Source organism: Telmatherina bonti (genome assembly GCF_933228915.1).
Source record: "Telmatherina bonti genome assembly, chromosome: 1".
NCBI classification, from domain to species: domain Eukaryota; kingdom Metazoa; phylum Chordata; class Actinopteri; order Atheriniformes; family Telmatherinidae; genus Telmatherina; species Telmatherina bonti.
Genome location: NC_136619.1, coordinates 46,818,793 through 46,841,599, shown reverse-complemented (window position 1 = coordinate 46,841,599; position 22,807 = coordinate 46,818,793). Strand labels below are relative to the sequence as shown.

The following is a 22,807-nucleotide window of genomic DNA, read 5'->3' as shown; positions in this document are numbered from 1 at the left end:
ATGTGCTGCTGGAGGGGGAGGAGGGGAGCCGGGAGAAGAAGCTTAGGAAAAGAAATGAACAACTCCATTTGGGTCGGAACGTTTGGATTGGTCAGAGTTTTACAGGTTTACAGTAAACTGAGGGGTCTAACTATGTTTCTTATTGTTCATGATTACAGAATGTATAGACTCCTATCAGGACGAGGAACCACTTCACCCAGAGGAACATGTCTCTGAGCAGGAAGACCTGCTTTTTTCTGCACAATAAGTTGACTTATTAGATCTGATTTATTTCAATTGTTTTAATTTGATGGCTTTTATTTTTTTTTTATTGTTTTTGATTACTGTAATTTTTTTTTTTTTTAAATTGTCCTAATGTATGTTATTTATTCTGTTTTTTTTAAACCCCCCACAATGTGGCACTTTGGTCAACATTGTTATTTTTAAAGTGCATTATAAATAAAGTTGTAAATTTTACTAGAGCTTTAAATCTCTTAATTTGACTTTAAATGTCTTTACAATAATCTTAAATCTCATCATTTTTAAATACTTTATCAATATTTTTCAACCTACAAGTGGCGGGAATGTGCTTCCATACGTCAAACTGCTTCCGGTCCGGTCCAGACTGGATCTGAGGTGCAGATTTTGTGGACCGGGTCTGATTTCCGCCCTGCTGACTGACAGCCGTCGGTTTGACGGAACCAGCTCTTGGGCGTGTCAGGAAGCATGTGGCAGCCATCACATGTATGCTAATACATAACCAAAAGCAAAAGATGGAGAAACTGGAGAAATTCTGCATGATTTTGATGTTCTCTGTCAGTAGAATCGTACTTGTCGTTACACAGACTTAAAATTACATTGAACTGTTTTTCTTTGTTGCAGCCCACTAGTGGAGAAGGTTTCTAAAGCTGATAAACTACCTGAGGTCTTGAAATGAGCGGCTAACCCTGCCCAACGGGAAAGAAAGGACATTTTGTACCCTGACGAAGGCAGATCCACGTCTTCGTAGCTGCAAACAAACTGCTTTAAAGTGTTCTGTCAGAGGCAGAGCACCTCCTACAGACCTCTACCCATAGTGCTTACTTGCGTGCAGCGAGGCCTTGGAACCAGTCCGGGAAGTTTCCATTCTGCATGATTATGGGTGCCTGGGTCTCGGTGAACCACCTCAGCACCAGCTCCTTCAGGCCTCCTCCGGCCGCCTCCATGCGCAGGTCATCACCTGGACTCCTGGCCATCTTCGCCCGGCAGAGCCGAAATGCAGCAGCGTGTTGAGTTCAGGTGATGTTCGACTCTGCAAAGCGAGAAGAGCCTCATTTGATTAATTTAGCCGTGCGGCAGGCGGTGATGAATGCAGGCATTGTTTCACTTTTCCTGACTCTCCTCACTCACCTCTTCATTTTACTATCTCTGTTCCTGGTTCCAGATTGAACTTTAACTACGTCAGCCTGGATGTGGAGACTGGCTGGAGCTCAAACTGAGCATCCGGATGAGGAGGGCAGGGGTGTGATATGGTTGTTACCCGGGTTGGGAACGTGGCCGTCATTGTTTAGAATGTTTAGAAATGTTTTCGACTGGTTTCTAATGGATTCAAATGTACGCTGATAATACAACGTTTTCTTTGGCATCAAACCAGCGTTTGTCTCTGAAATTCAAGTTCCACTGAAACTAGAAGCTTCTTCAGATGGTCCTCACACCAACAACTCATACCGATGGCAGCACGGTGGGATAGTGGTCAGAACTGCGGAGCCCCAGCTAGAAGCTTCTTCCCACCCATAAGACACACACATTGTTGCGATGGTTAACTGGTCACTTCTCACCTGTAGGTCGCTTTGCTGAATGACTGGAAAATAAATAATTACAGGAAAATAATGAGTTAAAAGTTTTATGAATAAATGGTCAAAAGAAGCACTCTTTAAACATTTTCTGGTTTCATAAGTATTATTTAAAAACATTTAGAGGACAGTGGAGACAAGAAAAGATCAGGTTATGACTCCTTTAATCAAGTCCCACCACTAATTTTTTAAAGTTATATTATTTATCTATTATTATTATTATTATTATTATTATTATTATTATTATTATTATTATTATTATTATTATTATTATGTTTTTGGCCGTTGTGTGCTTCCATACCGCAGGAGGCAACAGCTGCAGAGGTCACGTGCGTTAGCTGAACAGCATTGATATCCAGTATTTATATGACAAACTAAAACTTTACATGATTATCTGAAAAATTTCACCAAGATTAAGTACTTTGTGGATTATTATCGACATTTTATTAGTTTCTAGTCAATTCGGCTTAAAAATAACGATCGTAAACGTATCGATCTACGGGCCAGCACGCGCGCTGCAGCTGCTGCAGGAGCTGATCAGCGCAGTTAAATTAGCGGCTTTCTGAACGGACTTCTGCGTGGGCTCAGCGTGGCGTGTCTCGCGGGATCATCGTGGTTGAATCCGCACACGGACACCGGGACGGAGGAGGACGAGGTGTCCACCGCCGACACACAAAGTGTTTTGTGAAAGGTGAGACTTTTTCAGCTGTTTAAACTGAGTTAAAATCTCTGTTGAGCAGAAAGTTTGCAGCTGGAGCCCCAAACCCAACCAGCCGAGCAGCTGGTTGACCTGCAGCTCCTCCTGTCCAGTCCTGCTGGTTTGTCAGAAACGAATGATTGTCTTTCCTGCAGACATCACAGTGAAGACAATGGATTTATTCAAGCAGCAGAACGTGGAGGATTTCTATGAAATCGGTGAAGAGCTGGGAAGGTACCTGCATGCAGCATCTGTGCATTAACATCTGCATGGAAAGTGAAGAAAAGTACAGATAATAAATCAGGTTTAATGTGAACAAAAACCTGAACCCAGACTGTCACTGAGGAAGCAGCAGCTACATACTTAATATGCATGTAGAAAATGCTGATTGTTGTGAGAGGGGGGCTGGTGGGGTCCAAAGAGCGGATACAAAGTTCCAGAGAGTTTGTTTATTTGGTGTCCTCAGATCTTTGTGAATTCTCCAGTAGGGATTCATAAGACAGGCAGACTGGTAAACAGCAGGAGGCAGGCAGGCAAACTGGCAGACCGGTAGCGTCAACAGACTAGCAGGCTGGATCTCTGGCAGGAGGAAGACGAAACGGGTTACAGACTGAAGTTGTGTATGAATAAGCCGAGAGCTGTTTACCGCAGGGCAATCAACGATCTGGCGCCTGACAGCAGGCTCAGCTGCTCTGAAATATGTTGTGGCAGATTGCTGGAATGCAGATCAGCTGTGCTCCAGTTGTCAGCTGCTGACCACATGTAGTTGTGGTCCTGGTTTGCTCTCTCAGCTTGACCGTTAGTCTGGGGTGGAAAGCGGAGAACAAACTGACTGTGGCTCCAGTGGAGAGACAAAAGGCTTTCCACACCTGTGAGGTGAGCTGGATCCTCTGTCGGAGACTATGTTGGTGTGCAATCCATGGAGTCGGAAGACATGGTGCACCAACAGGTCGGCAGTCTCTTTGGCTGAGGGAAGCTTAGGAAGAGCGATGAACCTGCCATTACATGTTGATAAACTACCGTTAACCTGCAGTTACATGTTGATAAACTACCGTTAACCTGCAGTTACATGTTGATAAACTACCGTTAACCTGCAGTTACATGTTGATAAACTACCGTTAACCTGCAGTTACATGTTGATAAACTACCGTTAACCTGCAGTTACATGTTGATAAACTACCGTTAACCTGCAGTTACATGTTGATAAACTAACGTTAACCTGCAGTTACATGTTGATAAACTACCGTTAAACTGCAGTTACATGTTGATAAACTACCGTTAACCTGCAGTTACATGTTGATAAACTACCGTTAACCTGCAGTTACATGTTGATAAACTACCGTTAACCTGCAGTTACATGTTGATAAACTACCGTTAACCTGCAGTTACATGTTGATAAACTAACGTTAACCTGCAGTTACATGTTGATAAACTACCGTTAAACTGCAGTTACATGTTGATAAACTACCGTTAAACTGCAGTTACATGTTGATAAACTACCGTTAACCTGCAGTTACATGTTGATAAACTACCGTTAAACTGCAGTTACATGTTGATAAACTACCGTTAAACTGCAGTTACATGTTGATAAACTACCGTTAACCTGCAGTTACATGTTGATAAACTACCGTTAACCTGCAGTTACATGTTGATAAACTACCGTTAACCTGCAGTTACATGTTGATAAACTACCGTTAACCTGCAGTTACATGTTGATAAACTACCGTTAAACTGCAGTTACATGTTGATAAACTACCGTTAACCTGCAGTTACATGTTGATAAACTACCGTTAACCTGCAGTTACATGTTGATAAACTACCGTTAACCTGCAGTTACATGTTGATAAACTACCGTTAACCTGCAGTTACATGTTGATAAACTACCGTTAACCTGCAGTTACATGTTGATAAACTACCGTTAACCTGCAGTTACATGTTGATAAACTACCGTTAACCTGCAGTTACATGTTGATAAACTACCGTTAACCTGCAGTTACATGTTGATAAACTACCGTTAAACTGCAGTTACATGTTGATAAACTACCGTTAACCTGCAGTTACATGTTGATAAACTACCGTTAAACTGCAGTTACATGTTGATAAACTACCGTTAAACTGCAGTTACATGTTGATAAACTACCGTTAAACTGCAGTTACATGTTGATAAACTACCGTTAAACTGCAGTTACATGTTGATAAACTACCGTTAACCTGCAGTTACATGTTGATAAACTACCGTTAAACTGCAGTTACATGTTGATAAACTACCGTTAAACTGCAGTTACATGTTGATAAACTACCGTTAACCTGCAGTTACATGTTGATAAACTACCGTTAACCTGCAGTTACATGTTGATAAACTACCGTTAACCTGCAGTTACATGTTGATAAACTACCGTTAAACTGCAGTTACATGTTGATAAACTACCGTTAACCTGCAGTTACATGTTGATAAACTACCGTTAACCTGCAGTTACATGTTGATAAACTACCGTTAACCTGCAGTTACATGTTGATAAACTACCGTTAACCTGCAGTTACATGTTGATAAACTACCGTTAACCTGCAGTTACATGTTGATAAACTACCGTTAACCTGCAGTTACATGTTGATAAACTACCGTTAACCTGCAGTTACATGTTGATAAACTACCGTTAACCTGCAGTTACATGTTGATAAACTACCGTTAACCTGCAGTTACATGTTGATAAACTACCGTTAAACTGCAGTTACATGTTGATAAACTACCGTTAAACTGCAGTTACATGTTGATAAACTACCGTTAACCTGCAGTTACATGTTGATAAACTACCGTTAAACTGCAGTTACATGTTGATAAACTAACGTTAACCTGCAGTTACATGTTGATAAACTACCGTTAAACTGCAGTTACATGTTGATAAACTACCGTTAAACTGCAGTTACATGTTGATAAACTACCGTTAACCTGCAGTTACATGTTGATAAACTACCGTTAACCTGCAGTTACATGTTGATAAACTACCGTTAACCTGCAGTTACATGTTGATAAACTACCGTTAACCTGCAGTTACATGTTGATAAACTAACGTTAAACTGCAGTTACATGTTGATAAACTAACGTTAACCTGCAGTTACATGTTGATAAACTAACGTTAAACTGCAGTTACATGTTGATAAACTAACGTTAAACTGCAGTTACATGTTGATAAACTAACGTTAACCTGCAGTTACATGTTGATAAACTACCGTTAAACTGCAGTTACATGTTGATAAACTAACGTTAAACTGCAGTTACATGTTGATAAACTACCGTTAACCTGCAGTTACATGTTGATAAACTACCGTTAAACTGCAGTTACATGTTGATAAACTACCGTTAAACTGCAGTTACATGTTGATAAACTACCGTTAAACTGCAGTTACATGTTGATAAACTACCGTTAAACTGCAGTTACATGTTGATAAACTACCGTTAACCTGCAGTTACATGTTGATAAACTACCGTTAACCTGCAGTTACATGTTGATAAACTACCGTTAACCTGCAGTTACATGTTGATAAACTACCGTTAACCTGCAGTTACATGTTGATAAACTACCGTTAACCTGCAGTTACATGTTGATAAACTACCGTTAAACTGCAGTTACATGTTGATAAACTACCGTTAAACTGCAGTTACATGTTGATAAACTACCGTTAACCTGCAGTTACATGTTGATAAACTACCGTTAACCTGCAGTTACATGTTGATAAACTACCGTTAACCTGCAGTTACCTGTCGATAAACTACCGTTAACCTGCAGTTACCTGTCCATAAACTACCGTTAACCTGCGGTTAAATGCATATAAACTACCGTAAACCTGCAGTTACATGCCGATAAACTGCCGTTAACCTGCGGTTAAATGCCGATAAACTACCGTTAAGCTGCGGTTACATGTAGATAAACTACCGTTAACCTGCGTTTACATGTAAATAAACTACCGTTAGCCTGCAGTTACATGTTGATAAACTACTGTAAACCTGCAGTCACATGTAGATAATCTACCGTTAACCTGCCATTAACCTGCAGTTACCTATTGATAAACTACTGTTAACCTGCGGTTACATGTCAATAAACCACTGTTAACCTGCAGTTACATGTTGATAAACTACCGTTAACCTGCAGTTACATGTTGATAAACTACTGTAAACCTGCAGTCACATGTAGATAATCTACCATTAACCTGCCATTAACCTGCAGTTACCTATTGATAAACTACTGTTAACCTCCGGTTACATGTCAATAAACTACCGTTAACCTGCGGTTACATGTCCATAAACTACCGTTAAGCTGCGGTTACATGTAGATAAACTACCATTAACCTGCAGTTACATTCCGATAAACTACCGTTAACCTGCAGTTACATGTCAATAAACTACCGTTAACCTGCCATTAACCTGCCGTTATATGTCGATAAACTACCGTTAACCTGCAGTTACCTGTCGATAAACTACCGTTAACCTGCGGTTACATGTCGATAAACTACCGTTAACCTGCAGTTACCTGTCGATAAACTACCGTTAACATGCCATTAACCTGCAGTTACCTGTTGATAAACGACCGTTAACCTTCCATTAACCTGCAGTTACCTTTCGAAAAACTACCGTTAACCTGCGTTTACATGTCTATAAACTCCCGTTAACCTGCAGTTACCTTTCAATAAACTGCTGTTAACCTGCGGTTACATGTCGATAAACTCCCGTTAACGTGCAGTTACATGCCGATGAACTACCGTTAACCTGCAGTTACATGTCAGTAAACTACCGTTAACCTGCAGTTAAATGCCGATACACAACCGTTTACCTGTGGTTACATGTAGATAAACTACCGTTAACCTGCGGTCACATGTAGATAAACTCCCGTTAACCTGCGGTTACATGTAGATAAACTACCGTTAACCTGCAGTTACATGTAGATAAACTACCGTTAACCTGCAGTTACATGCCGATAAACTACCGTTAACCTGCAGTTACATGTCAATGAACTACCGTTAACCTGCAGTTACATGTCAATAAACTACCGTTAACCTGCCATTAACCTGCAGTTTCCTGTTGATAAACTACCGTTAACCTTCCATTAACCTGCGATTACATGTAAATAAACTACCGTTAGCCTGCAGTTACATGTTGATAAACTACTGTAAACCTGCAGTCACATGTAGATAATCTACCGTTAACCTGCCATTAACCTGCAGTTCCCTGTTGATAAACTACCGTTAACCTTCCATTAACCTGCAGTTACCTGTCGGTAAACTACCATTAACCTGCAGTTACATGTCGATAAACTACCGTTAACCTGCAGTCACCTGTCGATAAACTACCGTCAACCTGCAGTTACATGTCGATAAACTACCGTTAACCTGCAGTTACCTGTCGATAAACTACCGTTAACCTTCCATTAACCTGCAGGTAACTGTCGATAAACTACCGTTAACCTGCGGTTACATGTCGTCAAACTACCATTAACCTGCAGTTACCTTTCGATAAACTACCGTTAACCTGCGGTTACATGTCCTTAAACTACCGTTAACCTGCGGTTAAATGCCGATAAACAACCGTTAACTTGCCGTTAAATGCTGATAGACACCCATTAACCTGCGATTACATGTAAATAAACTACCGTTAGCCTGCAGTTACATGTTGATAAACTACTGTGAACCTGCAGTCACATGTAGATAATCTACCGTTAACCTGCCATTAACCTGCAGTTACCTATTGATAAACTACTGTTAACCTGCGGTTACATGTCAATAAACCACTGTTAACCTGCAGTTACATGTTGATAAACTACCGTTAACCTGCAGTTACATGTTGATAAACTACCGTTAACCTGCAGTTACATGTTGATAAACTACCGTTAACCTGCGATTACATGTAAATAAACTACCGTTAGCCTGCAGTTACATGTTGATAAACTACTGTAAACCTGCAGTCACATGTAGATAATCTACCGTTAACCTGCCATTAACCTGCAGTTACCTATTGATAAACTACTGTTAACCTGCGGTTACATGTCAATAAACCACTGTTAACCTGCAGTTACATGTTGATAAACTACCGTTAACCTGCAGTTACATGTTGATAAACTACCGTTAACCTGCAGTTACATGTTGATAAACTACCGTTAACCTGCGATTACATGTAAATAAACTACCGTTAGCCTGCAGTTACATGTTGATAAACTACTGTAAACCTGCAGTCACATGTAGATAATCTACCGTTAACCTGCCATTAACCTGCAGTTACCTATTGATAAACTACTGTTAACCTGCGGTTACATGTCAATAAACCACTGTTAACCTGCAGTTACATGTTGATAAACTACCGTTAACCTGCAGTTACATGTTGATAAACTACCGTTAACCTGCAGTTACATGTAGATAAACTACCGTTAACCTGCAGTTACCTGTTGATAAACTACCATTAACCTGCCATTAACCTGCAGTTACCTGTTGATAAACTACCGTTAACCTTCCATTAACCTGCAGTTACCTGTCGATAAACTACCGTTAACCTGCAGTTACCTGTCCATAAACTACCGTTAACCTGCGGTTAAATGCATATAAACTACCGTAAACCTGCAGTTACATGCCGATAAACTACCGTTAACCTGCGGTTAAATGCCGATAAACAACCGTTAAGCTGTGGTTACATGTAGATAAACTACCGTTAACCTGCGTTTACATGTAAATAAACTACCGTTAGCCTGCAGTTACATGTTGATAAACTACTGTAAACCTGCAGTCACATGTAGATAATCTACCGTTAACCTGCCATTAACCTGCAGTTACCTATTGATAAACTACTGTTAACCTCCGGTTACATTCCAATAAACTACCGTTAACCTGCAGTTACATGTCAATAAACTACCGTTAACCTGCGGTCACATGTAGATAAACTCCCGTTAACCTGCGGTTACATGTAGATAAACTACCGTTAACCTGCAGTTACATGTAGATAAACTACCGTTAACCTGCAGTTACATGCCGATAAACTACCGTTAACCTGCAGTTACATGTTGATAAACTACCGTTAACCTGCAGTTACATGTTGATAAACTACCGTTAACCTGCAGTTACATGTTGATAAACTACCGTTAACCTGCAGTTACATGTTGATAAACTACCGTTAACCTGCAGTTACATGTTGATAAACTACCGTTAACCTGCAGTTACATGTTGATAAACTACCGTTAACCTGCAGTTACATGTTGATAAACTACCGTTAAACTGCAGTTACATGTTGATAAACTACCGTTAAACTGCAGTTACATGTTGATAAACTAACGTTAACCTGCAGTTACATGTTGATAAACTACCGTTAAACTGCAGTTACATGTTGATAAACTACCGTTAAACTGCAGTTACATGTTGATAAACTACCGTTAACCTGCAGTTACATGTTGATAAACTACCGTTAACCTGCAGTTACATGTTGATAAACTACCGTTAACCTGCAGTTACATGTTGATAAACTACCGTTAACCTGCAGTTACATGTTGATAAACTACCGTTAACCTGCAGTTACATGTTGATAAACTAACGTTAACCTGCAGTTACATGTTGATAAACTACCGTTAAACTGCAGTTACATGTTGATAAACTACCGTTAAACTGCAGTTACATGTTGATAAACTAACGTTAACCTGCAGTTACATGTTGATAAACTACCGTTAAACTGCAGTTACATGTTGATAAACTACCGTTAACCTGCAGTTACATGTTGATAAACTACCGTTAACCTGCAGTTACATGTTGATAAACTACCGTTAACCTGCAGTTACATGTTGATAAACTACCGTTAACCTGCAGTTACATGTTGATAAACTACCGTTAACCTGCAGTTACATGTTGATAAACTACCGTTAAACTGCAGTTACATGTTGATAAACTACCGTTAACCTGCAGTTACATGTTGATAAACTACCGTTAAACTGCAGTTACATGTTGATAAACTACCGTTAAACTGCAGTTACATGTTGATAAACTACCGTTAAACTGCAGTTACATGTTGATAAACTACCGTTAAACTGCAGTTACATGTTGATAAACTACCGTTAACCTGCAGTTACATGTTGATAAACTACCGTTAAACTGCAGTTACATGTTGATAAACTACCGTTAAACTGCAGTTACATGTTGATAAACTACCGTTAACCTGCAGTTACATGTTGATAAACTACCGTTAACCTGCAGTTACATGTTGATAAACTACCGTTAAACTGCAGTTACATGTTGATAAACTACCGTTAACCTGCAGTTACATGTTGATAAACTACCGTTAAACTGCAGTTACATGTTGATAAACTACCGTTAACCTGCAGTTACATGTTGATAAACTACCGTTAAACTGCAGTTACATGTTGATAAACTACCGTTAAACTGCACTTACATGTTGATAAACTACCGTTAACCTGCAGTTACATGTTGATAAACTACCGTTAACCTGCAGTTACATGTTGATAAACTACCGTTAACCTGCAGTTACATGTTGATAAACTACCGTTAACCTGCAGTTACATGTTGATAAACTACCGTTAACCTGCAGTTACATGTTGATAAACTACCGTTAACCTGCAGTTACATGTTGATAAACTACCGTTAACCTGCAGTTACATGTTGATAAACTACCGTTAACCTGCAGTTACATGTTGATAAACTACCGTTAACCTGCAGTTACATGTTGATAAACTACCGTTAAACTGCAGTTACATGTTGATAAACTACCGTTAACCTGCAGTTACATGTTGATAAACTACCGTTAAACTGCAGTTACATGTTGATAAACTACCGTTAACCTGCAGTTACATGTTGATAAACTACCGTTAAACTGCAGTTACATGTTGATAAACTAACGTTAACCTGCAGTTACATGTTGATAAACTACCGTTAAACTGCAGTTACATGTTGATAAACTACCGTTAAACTGCAGTTACATGTTGATAAACTACCGTTAACCTGCAGTTACATGTTGATAAACTACCGTTAACCTGCAGTTACATGTTGATAAACTACCGTTAACCTGCAGTTACATGTTGATACACTACCGTTAACCTGCAGTTACATGTTGATAAACTAACGTTAAACTGCAGTTACATGTTGATAAACTAACGTTAACCTGCAGTTACATGTTGATAAACTACCGTTAAACTGCAGTTACATGTTGATAAACTAACGTTAAACTGCAGTTACATGTTGATAAACTAACGTTAACCTGCAGTTACATGTTGATAAACTACCGTTAAACTGCAGTTACATGTTGATAAACTACCGTTAAACTGCAGTTACATGTTGATAAACTACCGTTAACCTGCAGTTACATGTTGATAAACTACCGTTAACCTGCGGTTACATGTCGATAAACTACCGTTAAACTGCAGTTACATGTTGATAAACTACCGTTAACCTGCAGTTACATGTTGATAAACTACCGTTAAACTGCAGTTACATGTTGATAAACTACCGTTAACCTGCAGTTACATGTTGATAAACTACCGTTAACCTGCAGTTACATGTTGATAAACTACCGTTAAACTGCAGTTACATGTTGATAAACTACCGTTAACCTGCAGTTACATGTTGATAAACTACCGTTAACCTGCAGTTACATGTTGATAAACTACCGTTAAACTGCAGTTACATGTTGATAAACTACCGTTAACCTGCAGTTACATGTTGATAAACTACCGTTAACCTGCAGTTACATGTTGATAAACTACCGTTAACCTGCAGTTACATGTTGATAAACTACCGTTAACCTGCAGTTACATGTTGATAAACTACCGTTAAACTGCAGTTACATGTTGATAAACTACCGTTAACCTGCAGTTACATGTTGATAAACTACCGTTAACCTGCAGTTACATGTTGATAAACTACCGTTAACCTGCAGTTACATGTTGATAAACTACCGTTAAACTGCAGTTACATGTTGATAAACTACCGTTAAACTGCAGTTACATGTTGATAAACTACCGTTAACCTGCAGTTACATGTTGATAAACTACCGTTAACCTGCAGTTACATGTTGATAAACTACCGTTAACCTGCAGTTACATGTTGATAAACTACCGTTAACCTGCAGTTACCTGTCGATAAACTACCGTTAACCTGCAGTTACCTGTCCATAAACTACCGTTAACCTGCGGTTAAATGCATATAAACTACCGTAAACCTGCAGTTACATGCCGATAAACTGCCGTTAACCTGCGGTTAAATGCCGATAAACTACCGTTAAGCTGTGGTTACATGTAGATAAACTACCGTTAACCTGCGTTTACATGTAAATAAACTACCGTTAGCCTGCAGTTACATGTTGATAAACTACTGTAAACCTGCAGTCACATGTAGATAATCTACCGTTAACCTGCCATTAACCTGCAGTTACCTATTGATAAACTACTGTTAACCTCCGGTTACATGTCAATAAACTACCGTTAACCTGCGGTTACATGTCCATAAACTACCGTTAAGCTGCGGTTACATGTAGATAAACTACCATTAACCTGCAGTTACATTCCGATAAACTACCGTTAACCTGCAGTTACATGTCAATAAACTACCGTTAACCTGCCATTAACCTGCCGTTATATGTCGATAAACTACCGTTAACCTGCAGTTACCTGTCGATGAACTACCGTTAACCTGCGGTTACATGTCGATAAACTACCGTTAACCTGCAGTTACCTGTCGATAAACTACCGTTAACATGCCATTAACCTGCAGTTACCTGTTGATAAACGACCGTTAACCTTCCATTAACCTGCAGTTACCTTTCGAAAAACTACCGTTAACCTGCGTTTACATGTCTATAAACTCCCGTTAACCTGCAGTTACCTTTCAATAAACTGCTGTTAACCTGCGGTTACATGTCGATAAACTCCCGTTAACGTGCAGTTACATGCCGATGAACTACCGTTAACCTGCAGTCACATGTCGATAAACTACCGTTAACCTGCAGTTAAATGCCGATACACAACCGTTTACCTGTGGTTACATGTAGATAAACTACCGTTAACCTGCGGTCACATGTAGATAAACTCCCGTTAACCTGCGGTTACATGTAGATAAACTACCGTTAACCTGCAGTTACATGTAGATAAACTACCGTTAACCTGCAGTTACATGCCGATAAACTACCGTTAACCTGCAGTTACATGTCAATGAACTACCGTTAACCTGCAGTTACATGTCAATAAACTACCGTTAACCTGCCATTAACCTGCAGTTTCCTGTTGATAAACTACCGTTAACCTTCCATTAACCTGCGATTACATGTAAATAAACTACCGTTAGCCTGCAGTTACATGTTGATAAACTACTGTAAACCTGCAGTCACATGTAGATAATCTACCGTTAACCTGCCATTAACCTGCAGTTCCCTGTTGATAAACTACCGTTAACCTTCCATTAACCTGCAGTTACCTGTCGGTAAACTACCATTAACCTGCAGTTACATGTCGATAAACTACCGTTAACCTGCAGTCACCTGTCGATAAACTACCGTTAAACTGCAGTTACATGTTGATAAACTACCGTTAACCTGCAGTTACATGTTGATAAACTACCGTTAACCTGCAGTTACATGTTGATAAACTACCGTTAACCTGCAGTTACATGTTGATAAACTACCGTTAACCTGCAGTTACATGTTGATAAACTAACGTTAAACTGCAGTTACATGTTGATAAACTAACGTTAACCTGCAGTTACATGTTGATAAACTACCGTTAAACTGCAGTTACATGTTGATAAACTAACGTTAAACTGCAGTTACATGTTGATAAACTAACGTTAACCTGCAGTTACATGTTGATAAACTACCGTTAAACTGCAGTTACATGTTGATAAACTACCGTTAAACTGCAGTTACATGTTGATAAACTACCGTTAACCTGCAGTTACATGTTGATAAACTACCGTTAAACTGCAGTTACATGTTGATAAACTACCGTTAAACTGCAGTTACATGTTGATAAACTACCGTTAAACTGCAGTTACATGTTGATAAACTACCGTTAACCTGCAGTTACATGTTGATAAACTACCGTTAACCTGCAGTTACATGTTGATAAACTACCGTTAACCTGCAGTTACATGTTGATAAACTACCGTTAACCTGCAGTTACATGTTGATAAACTACCGTTAACCTGCAGTTACATGTTGATAAACTACCGTTAAACTGCAGTTACATGTTGATAAACTACCGTTAACCTGCAGTTACATGTTGATAAACTACCGTTAAACTGCAGTTACATGTTGATAAACTACCGTTAACCTGCAGTTACATGTTGATAAACTACCGTTAAACTGCAGTTACATGTTGATAAACTAACGTTAACCTGCAGTTACATGTTGATAAACTACCGTTAAACTGCAGTTACATGTTGATAAACTACCGTTAAACTGCAGTTACATGTTGATAAACTACCGTTAACCTGCAGTTACATGTTGATAAACTACCGTTAACCTGCAGTTACATGTTGATAAACTACCGTTAACCTGCAGTTACATGTTGATACACTACCGTTAACCTGCAGTTACATGTTGATAAACTAACGTTAAACTGCAGTTACATGTTGATAAACTAACGTTAACCTGCAGTTACATGTTGATAAACTACCGTTAAACTGCAGTTACATGTTGATAAACTAACGTTAAACTGCAGTTACATGTTGATAAACTAACGTTAACCTGCAGTTACATGTTGATAAACTACCGTTAAACTGCAGTTACATGTTGATAAACTACCGTTAAACTGCAGTTACATGTTGATAAACTACCGTTAACCTGCAGTTACATGTTGATAAACTACCGTTAACCTGCGGTTACATGTCGATAAACTACCGTTAAACTGCAGTTACATGTTGATAAACTACCGTTAACCTGCAGTTACATGTTGATAAACTACCGTTAAACTGCAGTTACATGTTGATAAACTACCGTTAACCTGCAGTTACATGTTGATAAACTACCGTTAACCTGCAGTTACATGTTGATAAACTACCGTTAAACTGCAGTTACATGTTGATAAACTACCGTTAACCTGCAGTTACATGTTGATAAACTACCGTTAACCTGCAGTTACATGTTGATAAACTACCGTTAAACTGCAGTTACATGTTGATAAACTACCGTTAACCTGCAGTTACATGTTGATAAACTACCGTTAACCTGCAGTTACATGTTGATAAACTACCGTTAACCTGCAGTTACATGTTGATAAACTACCGTTAACCTGCAGTTACATGTTGATAAACTACCGTTAAACTGCAGTTACATGTTGATAAACTACCGTTAACCTGCAGTTACATGTTGATAAACTACCGTTAACCTGCAGTTACATGTTGATAAACTACCGTTAACCTGCAGTTACATGTTGATAAACTACCGTTAAACTGCAGTTACATGTTGATAAACTACCGTTAAACTGCAGTTACATGTTGATAAACTACCGTTAACCTGCAGTTACATGTTGATAAACTACCGTTAACCTGCAGTTACATGTTGATAAACTACCGTTAACCTGCAGTTACATGTTGATAAACTACCGTTAACCTGCAGTTACCTGTCGATAAACTACCGTTAACCTGCAGTTACCTGTCCATAAACTACCGTTAACCTGCGGTTAAATGCATATAAACTACCGTAAACCTGCAGTTACATGCCGATAAACTGCCGTTAACCTGCGGTTAAATGCCGATAAACTACCGTTAAGCTGTGGTTACATGTAGATAAACTACCGTTAACCTGCGTTTACATGTAAATAAACTACCGTTAGCCTGCAGTTACATGTTGATAAACTACTGTAAACCTGCAGTCACATGTAGATAATCTACCGTTAACCTGCCATTAACCTGCAGTTACCTATTGATAAACTACTGTTAACCTCCGGTTACATGTCAATAAACTACCGTTAACCTGCGGTTACATGTCCATAAACTACCGTTAAGCTGCGGTTACATGTAGATAAACTACCATTAACCTGCAGTTACATTCCGATAAACTACCGTTAACCTGCAGTTACATGTCAATAAACTACCGTTAACCTGCCATTAACCTGCCGTTATATGTCGATAAACTACCGTTAACCTGCAGTTACCTGTCGATGAACTACCGTTAACCTGCGGTTACATGTCGATAAACTACCGTTAACCTGCAGTTACCTGTCGATAAACTACCGTTAACATGCCATTAACCTGCAGTTACCTGTTGATAAACGACCGTTAACCTTCCATTAACCTGCAGTTACCTTTCGAAAAACTACCGTTAACCTGCGTTTACATGTCTATAAACTCCCGTTAACCTGCAGTTACCTTTCAATAAACTGCTGTTAACCTGCGGTTACATGTCGATAAACTCCCGTTAACGTGCAGTTACATGCCGATGAACTACCGTTAACCTGCAGTCACATGTCGATAAACTACCGTTAACCTGCAGTTAAATGCCGATACACAACCGTTTACCTGTGGTTACATGTAGATAAACTACCGTTAACCTGCGGTCACATGTAGATAAACTCCCGTTAACCTGCGGTTACATGTAGATAAACTACCGTTAACCTGCAGTTACATGTAGATAAACTACCGTTAACCTGCAGTTACATGCCGATAAACTACCGTTAACCTGCAGTTACATGTCAATGAACTACCGTTAACCTGCAGTTACATGTCAATAAACTACCGTTAACCTGCCATTAACCTGCAGTTTCCTGTTGATAAACTACCGTTAACCTTCCATTAACCTGCGATTACATGTAAATAAACTACCGTTAGCCTGCAGTTACATGTTGATAAACTACTGTAAACCTGCAGTCACATGTAGATAATCTACCGTTAACCTGCCATTAACCTGCAGTTCCCTGTTGATAAACTACCGTTAACCTTCCATTAACCTGCAGTTACCTGTCGGTAAACTACCATTAACCTGCAGTTACATGTCGATAAACTACCGTTAACCTGCAGTCACCTGTCGATAAACTACCGTTAAACTGCAGTTACATGTTGATAAACTACCGTTAACCTGCAGTTACATGTTGATAAACTACCGTTAACCTGCAGTTACATGTTGATAAACTACCGTTAACCTGCAGTTACATGTTGATAAACTACCGTTAACCTGCAGTTACATGTTGATAAACTAACGTTAAACTGCAGTTACATGTTGATAAACTAACGTTAACCTGCAGTTACATGTTGATAAACTACCGTTAAACTGCAGTTACATGTTGATAAACTAACGTTAAACTGCAGTTACATGTTGATAAACTAACGTTAACCTGCAGTTACATGTTGATAAACTACCGTTAAACTGCAGTTACATGTTGATAAACTACCGTTAAACTGCAGTTACATGTTGATAAACTACCGTTAACCTGCAGTTACATGTTGATAAACTACCGTTAAACTGCAGTTACATGTTGATAAACTACCGTTAAACTGCAGTTACATGTTGATAAACTACCGTTAACCTGCAGTTACATGTTGATAAACTACCGTTAAACTGCAGTTACATGTTGATAAACTACCGTTAACCTGCAGTTACATGTTGATAAACTACCGTTAACCTGCAGTTACATGTTGATAAACTACCGTTAAACTGCAGTTACATGTTGATAAACTACCGTTAACCTGCAGTTACATGTTGATAAACTACCGTTAACCTGCAGTTACATGTTGATAAACTACCGTTAAACTGCAGTTACATGTTGATAAACTACCGTTAACCTGCAGTTACATGTTGATAAACTACCGTTAACCTGCAGTTACATGTTGATAAACTACCGTTAACCTGCAGTTACATGTTGATAAACTACCGTTAACCTGCAGTTACATGTTGATAAACTACCGTTAAACTGCAGTTACATGTTGATAAACTACCGTTAACCTGCAGTTACATGTTGATAAACTACCGTTAACCTGCAGTTACATGTTGATAAACTACCGTTAACCTGCAGTTACATGTTGATAAACTACCGTTAAACTGCAGTTACATGTTGATAAACTACCGTTAAACTGCAGTTACATGTTGATAAACTACCGTTAACCTGCAGTTACATGTTGATAAACTACCGTTAACCTGCAGTTACATGTTGATAAACTACCGTTAACCTGCAGTTACATGTTGATAAACTACCGTTAACCTGCAGTTACCTGTCGATAAACTACCGTTAACCTGCAGTTACCTGTCCATAAACTACCGTTAACCTGCGGTTAAATGCATATAAACTACCGTAAACCTGCAGTTACATGCCGATAAACTGCCGTTAACCTGCGGTTAAATGCCGATAAACTACCGTTAAGCTGTGGTTACATGTAGATAAACTACCGTTAACCTGCGTTTACATGTAAATAAACTACCGTTAGCCTGCAGTTACATGTTGATAAACTACTGTAAACCTGCAGTCACATGTAGATAATCTACCGTTAACCTGCCATTAACCTGCAGTTACCTATTGATAAACTACTGTTAACCTCCGGTTACATGTCAATAAACTACCGTTAACCTGCGGTTACATGTCCATAAACTACCGTTAAGCTGCGGTTACATGTAGATAAACTACCATTAACCTGCAGTTACATTCCGATAAACTACCGTTAACCTGCAGTTACATGTCAATAAACTACCGTTAACCTGCCATTAACCTGCCGTTATATGTCGATAAACTACCGTTAACCTGCAGTTACCTGTCGATGAACTACCGTTAACCTGCGGTTACATGTCGATAAACTACCGTTAACCTGCAGTTACCTGTCGATAAACTACCGTTAACATGCCATTAACCTGCAGTTACCTGTTGATAAACGACCGTTAACCTTCCATTAACCTGCAGTTACCTTTCGAAAAACTACCGTTAACCTGCGTTTACATGTCTATAAACTCCCGTTAACCTGCAGTTACCTTTCAATAAACTGCTGTTAACCTGCGGTTACATGTCGATAAACTCCCGTTAACGTGCAGTTACATGCCGATGAACTACCGTTAACCTGCAGTCACATGTCGATAAACTACCGTTAACCTGCAGTTAAATGCCGATACACAACCGTTTACCTGTGGTTACATGTAGATAAACTACCGTTAACCTGCGGTCACATGTAGATAAACTCCCGTTAACCTGCGGTTACATGTAGATAAACTACCGTTAACCTGCAGTTACATGTAGATAAACTACCGTTAACCTGCAGTTACATGCCGATAAACTACCGTTAACCTGCAGTTACATGTCAATGAACTACCGTTAACCTGCAGTTACATGTCAATAAACTACCGTTAACCTGCCATTAACCTGCAGTTTCCTGTTGATAAACTACCGTTAACCTTCCATTAACCTGCGATTACATGTAAATAAACTACCGTTAGCCTGCAGTTACATGTTGATAAACTACTGTAAACCTGCAGTCACATGTAGATAATCTACCGTTAACCTGCCATTAACCTGCAGTTCCCTGTTGATAAACTACCGTTAACCTTCCATTAACCTGCAGTTACCTGTCGGTAAACTACCATTAAACTGCAGTTACATGTCGATAAACTACCGTTAACCTGCAGTCACCTGTCGATAAACTACCGTCAACCTGCAGTTACATGTCGATAAACTACCGTTAACCTGCAGTTACCTGTCGATAAACTACCGTTAACCTTCCATTAACCTGCAGGTAACTGTCGATAAACTACCGTTAACCTGCGGTTACATGTCGTCAAACTACCATTAACTTGCAGTTACCTTTCGATAAACTACCGTTAACCTGCGGTTACATGTCCTTAAACTACCGTTAACCTGCGGTTAAATGCCGATAAACAACCGTTAACTTGCCGTTAAATGCTGATAGACACCCATTAACCTGCGATTACATGTAAATAAACTACCGTTAGCCTGCAGTTACATGTTGATAAACTACTGTAAACCTGCAGTCACATGTAGATAATCTACCGTTAACCTGCCATTAACCTGCAGTTACCTATTGATAAACTACTGTTAACCTGCGGTTACATGTCAATAAACCACTGTTAACCTGCAGTTACATGTTGATAAACTACCGTTAACCTGCAGTTACATGTTGATAAACTACCGTTAACCTGCAGTTACATGTTGATAAACTACCGTTAACCTGCAGTTACATGTTGATAAACTGCCATTAACCTGCAGTTACATGTTGATAAACTACTGTAAACCTGCGGTTACATGTAGATAAACTACCGTTAACCTGCAGTTACCTGTTGATAAACTACCATTAACCTGCCATTAACCTGCAGTTACCTGTTGATAAACTACCGTTAACCTTCCATTAACCTGCAGTTACCTGTCGATAAACTACCGTTAACCTGCAGTTACCTGTCCATAAACTACCGTTAACCTGCAGTTAAATGCATATAAACTACCGTAAACCTGCAGTTACATGCCGATAAACTACCGTTAACCTGCGGTTAAATGCCGATAAACAACCGTTAAGCTGTGGTTACATGTAGATAAACTACCGTTAACCTGCGTTTACATGTAAATAAACTACTGTTAGCTTGCAGTTACATGTTGATAAACAACTGTAAACCTGCAGTCACATGTAGATAATCTACCGTTAACCTGCCATTAACCTGCAGTTACCTATTGATAAACTACTGTTAACCTCCGGTTACATGTCAATAAACTACCGTTAACCTGCGGTTACATGTCCATAAACTACCGTTAAGCTGCGGTTACATGTAGATAAACTACCATTAACCGGCAGTTACATTCCGATAAACTACCGTTAAACTGCAGTTACATGTCAATAAACTACCGTTAACCTGCGGTCACATGTAGATAAACTCCCGTTAACCTGCGGTTACATGTAGATAAACTACCGTTAACCTGCAGTTACATGTAGATAAACTACCGTTAACCTGCAGTTACATGCCGATAAACTACCGTTAACCTGCAGTTACATGTCAATGAACTACCGTTAACCTGCGGTTAAATGCCGATAAACAACCGTTAAGCTGTGGTTACATGTAGATAAACTACCGTTAACCTGCGTTTACATGTAAATAAACTACTGTTAGCTTGCAGTTACATGTTGATAAACAACTGTAAACCTGCAGTCACATGTAGATAATCTACCGTTAACCTGCCATTAACCTGCAGTTACCTATTGATAAACTACTGTTAACCTCCGGTTACATGTCAATAAACTACCGTTAACCTGCGGTTACATGTCCATAAACTACCGTTAAGCTGCGGTTACATGTAGATAAACTACCATTAACCGGCAGTTACATTCCGATAAACTACCGTTAAACTGCAGTTACATGTCAATAAACTACCGTTAACCTGCGGTCACATGTAGATAAACTCCCGTTAACCTGCGGTTACATGTAGATAAACTACCGTTAACCTGCAGTTACATGTAGATAAACTACCGTTAACCTGCAGTTACATGCCGATAAACTACCGTTAACCTGCAGTTACATGTCAATGAACTACCGTTAACCTGCAGTTACATGTCAATAAACTACCGTTAACCTGCCATTAACCTGCAGTTACCTGTCGGTAAACTACCATTAACCTGCAGTTACATGTCGATAAACTACCGTTAACCTGCAGTCACCTGTCGATAAACTACCGTCAACCTGCAGTTACTTGTCGATAAACTACCGTTAACCTGCAGTTATCTGTCGATAAACTACCGTTAACCTGCAGTTACCTGTCGATAAACTACCGTTAACCTTCCATTAACCTGCAGGTAACTGTTGATAAACTACCGTTAACCTGCGGTTACATGTCGTCAAACTACCATTAACCTGCAGTTACCTTTCGATAAACTACCGTTAACCTGCGGTTACATGTCCTTAAACTACCGTTAACCTGCGGTTAAATGCCGATAAACAACCGTTAACTTGCCGTTAAATGCTGATAGACACCCATTAACCTGCGATTACATGTAAATAAACTACCGTTAGCCTGCAGTTACATGTTGATAAACTACTGTAAACCTGCAGTCACATGTAGATAATCTACCGTTAACCTGCCATTAACCTGCAGTTCCCTATTGATAAACTACCGTTAACCTTCCATTAACCTGCAGTTACCTGTCGCTAAACTACCATTAACCTGCAGTTACATGTCGATAAACTACCGTTAACCTGCAGTCACCTGTCGATAAACTACCGTCAACCTGCAGTTACATGTCGATAAACTACCGTTAACCTGCAGTTACCTGTCGATAAACTACCGTTAACCTGCAGTTACATGTCAATAAACTACCGTTAACCTGCCATTAACCTGCAGTTACCTGTCGGTAAACT

At 39.3% G+C, this 22,807-nt stretch overlaps 2 protein-coding genes across 6 annotated transcripts in view; one reads left to right on the top strand and one right to left on the bottom strand.

The window, feature by feature from the left end:
* sh2d7 (SH2 domain containing 7) overlaps positions 1-1,492 on the bottom strand; it is a gene marked incomplete at its 3' end in the record, with an annotated part of 185,434 nt that extends 183,942 nt beyond the window's left edge. Inside the window, exons 1-2 of the mRNA XM_079264993.1 lie at positions 1,369-1,492; positions 1,063-1,270 (exon numbers count right to left, since the gene is read on the bottom strand). Coding sequence (XP_079121119.1) covers positions 1,063-1,214 — 152 coding nt within the window. The 5' untranslated portion in view covers positions 1,215-1,270; positions 1,369-1,492. The remainder of the gene's footprint in view (positions 1-1,062; positions 1,271-1,368) is intronic.
* Positions 1,493-2,292: 800 nt separating this feature from the next.
* Positions 2,293-22,807, top strand: part of dapk2a (death-associated protein kinase 2a) — a 45,254-nt gene continuing 24,739 nt past the window's right edge. The window contains exons 1-2 of one of the 5 annotated variants that reach the window (XM_079245593.1): positions 2,293-2,502; positions 2,664-2,742. In XM_079245593.1, coding sequence (XP_079101719.1) covers positions 2,681-2,742 — 62 coding nt within the window. In that variant the 5' untranslated portion in view covers positions 2,293-2,502; positions 2,664-2,680. Of the gene's footprint in view, positions 2,503-2,663; positions 2,743-3,318; positions 3,458-22,807 lie in introns of those variants that run through there. The other 4 variants (XM_079245589.1, XM_079245592.1, XM_079245591.1 and 1 more) reach the window with 4 other exon arrangements.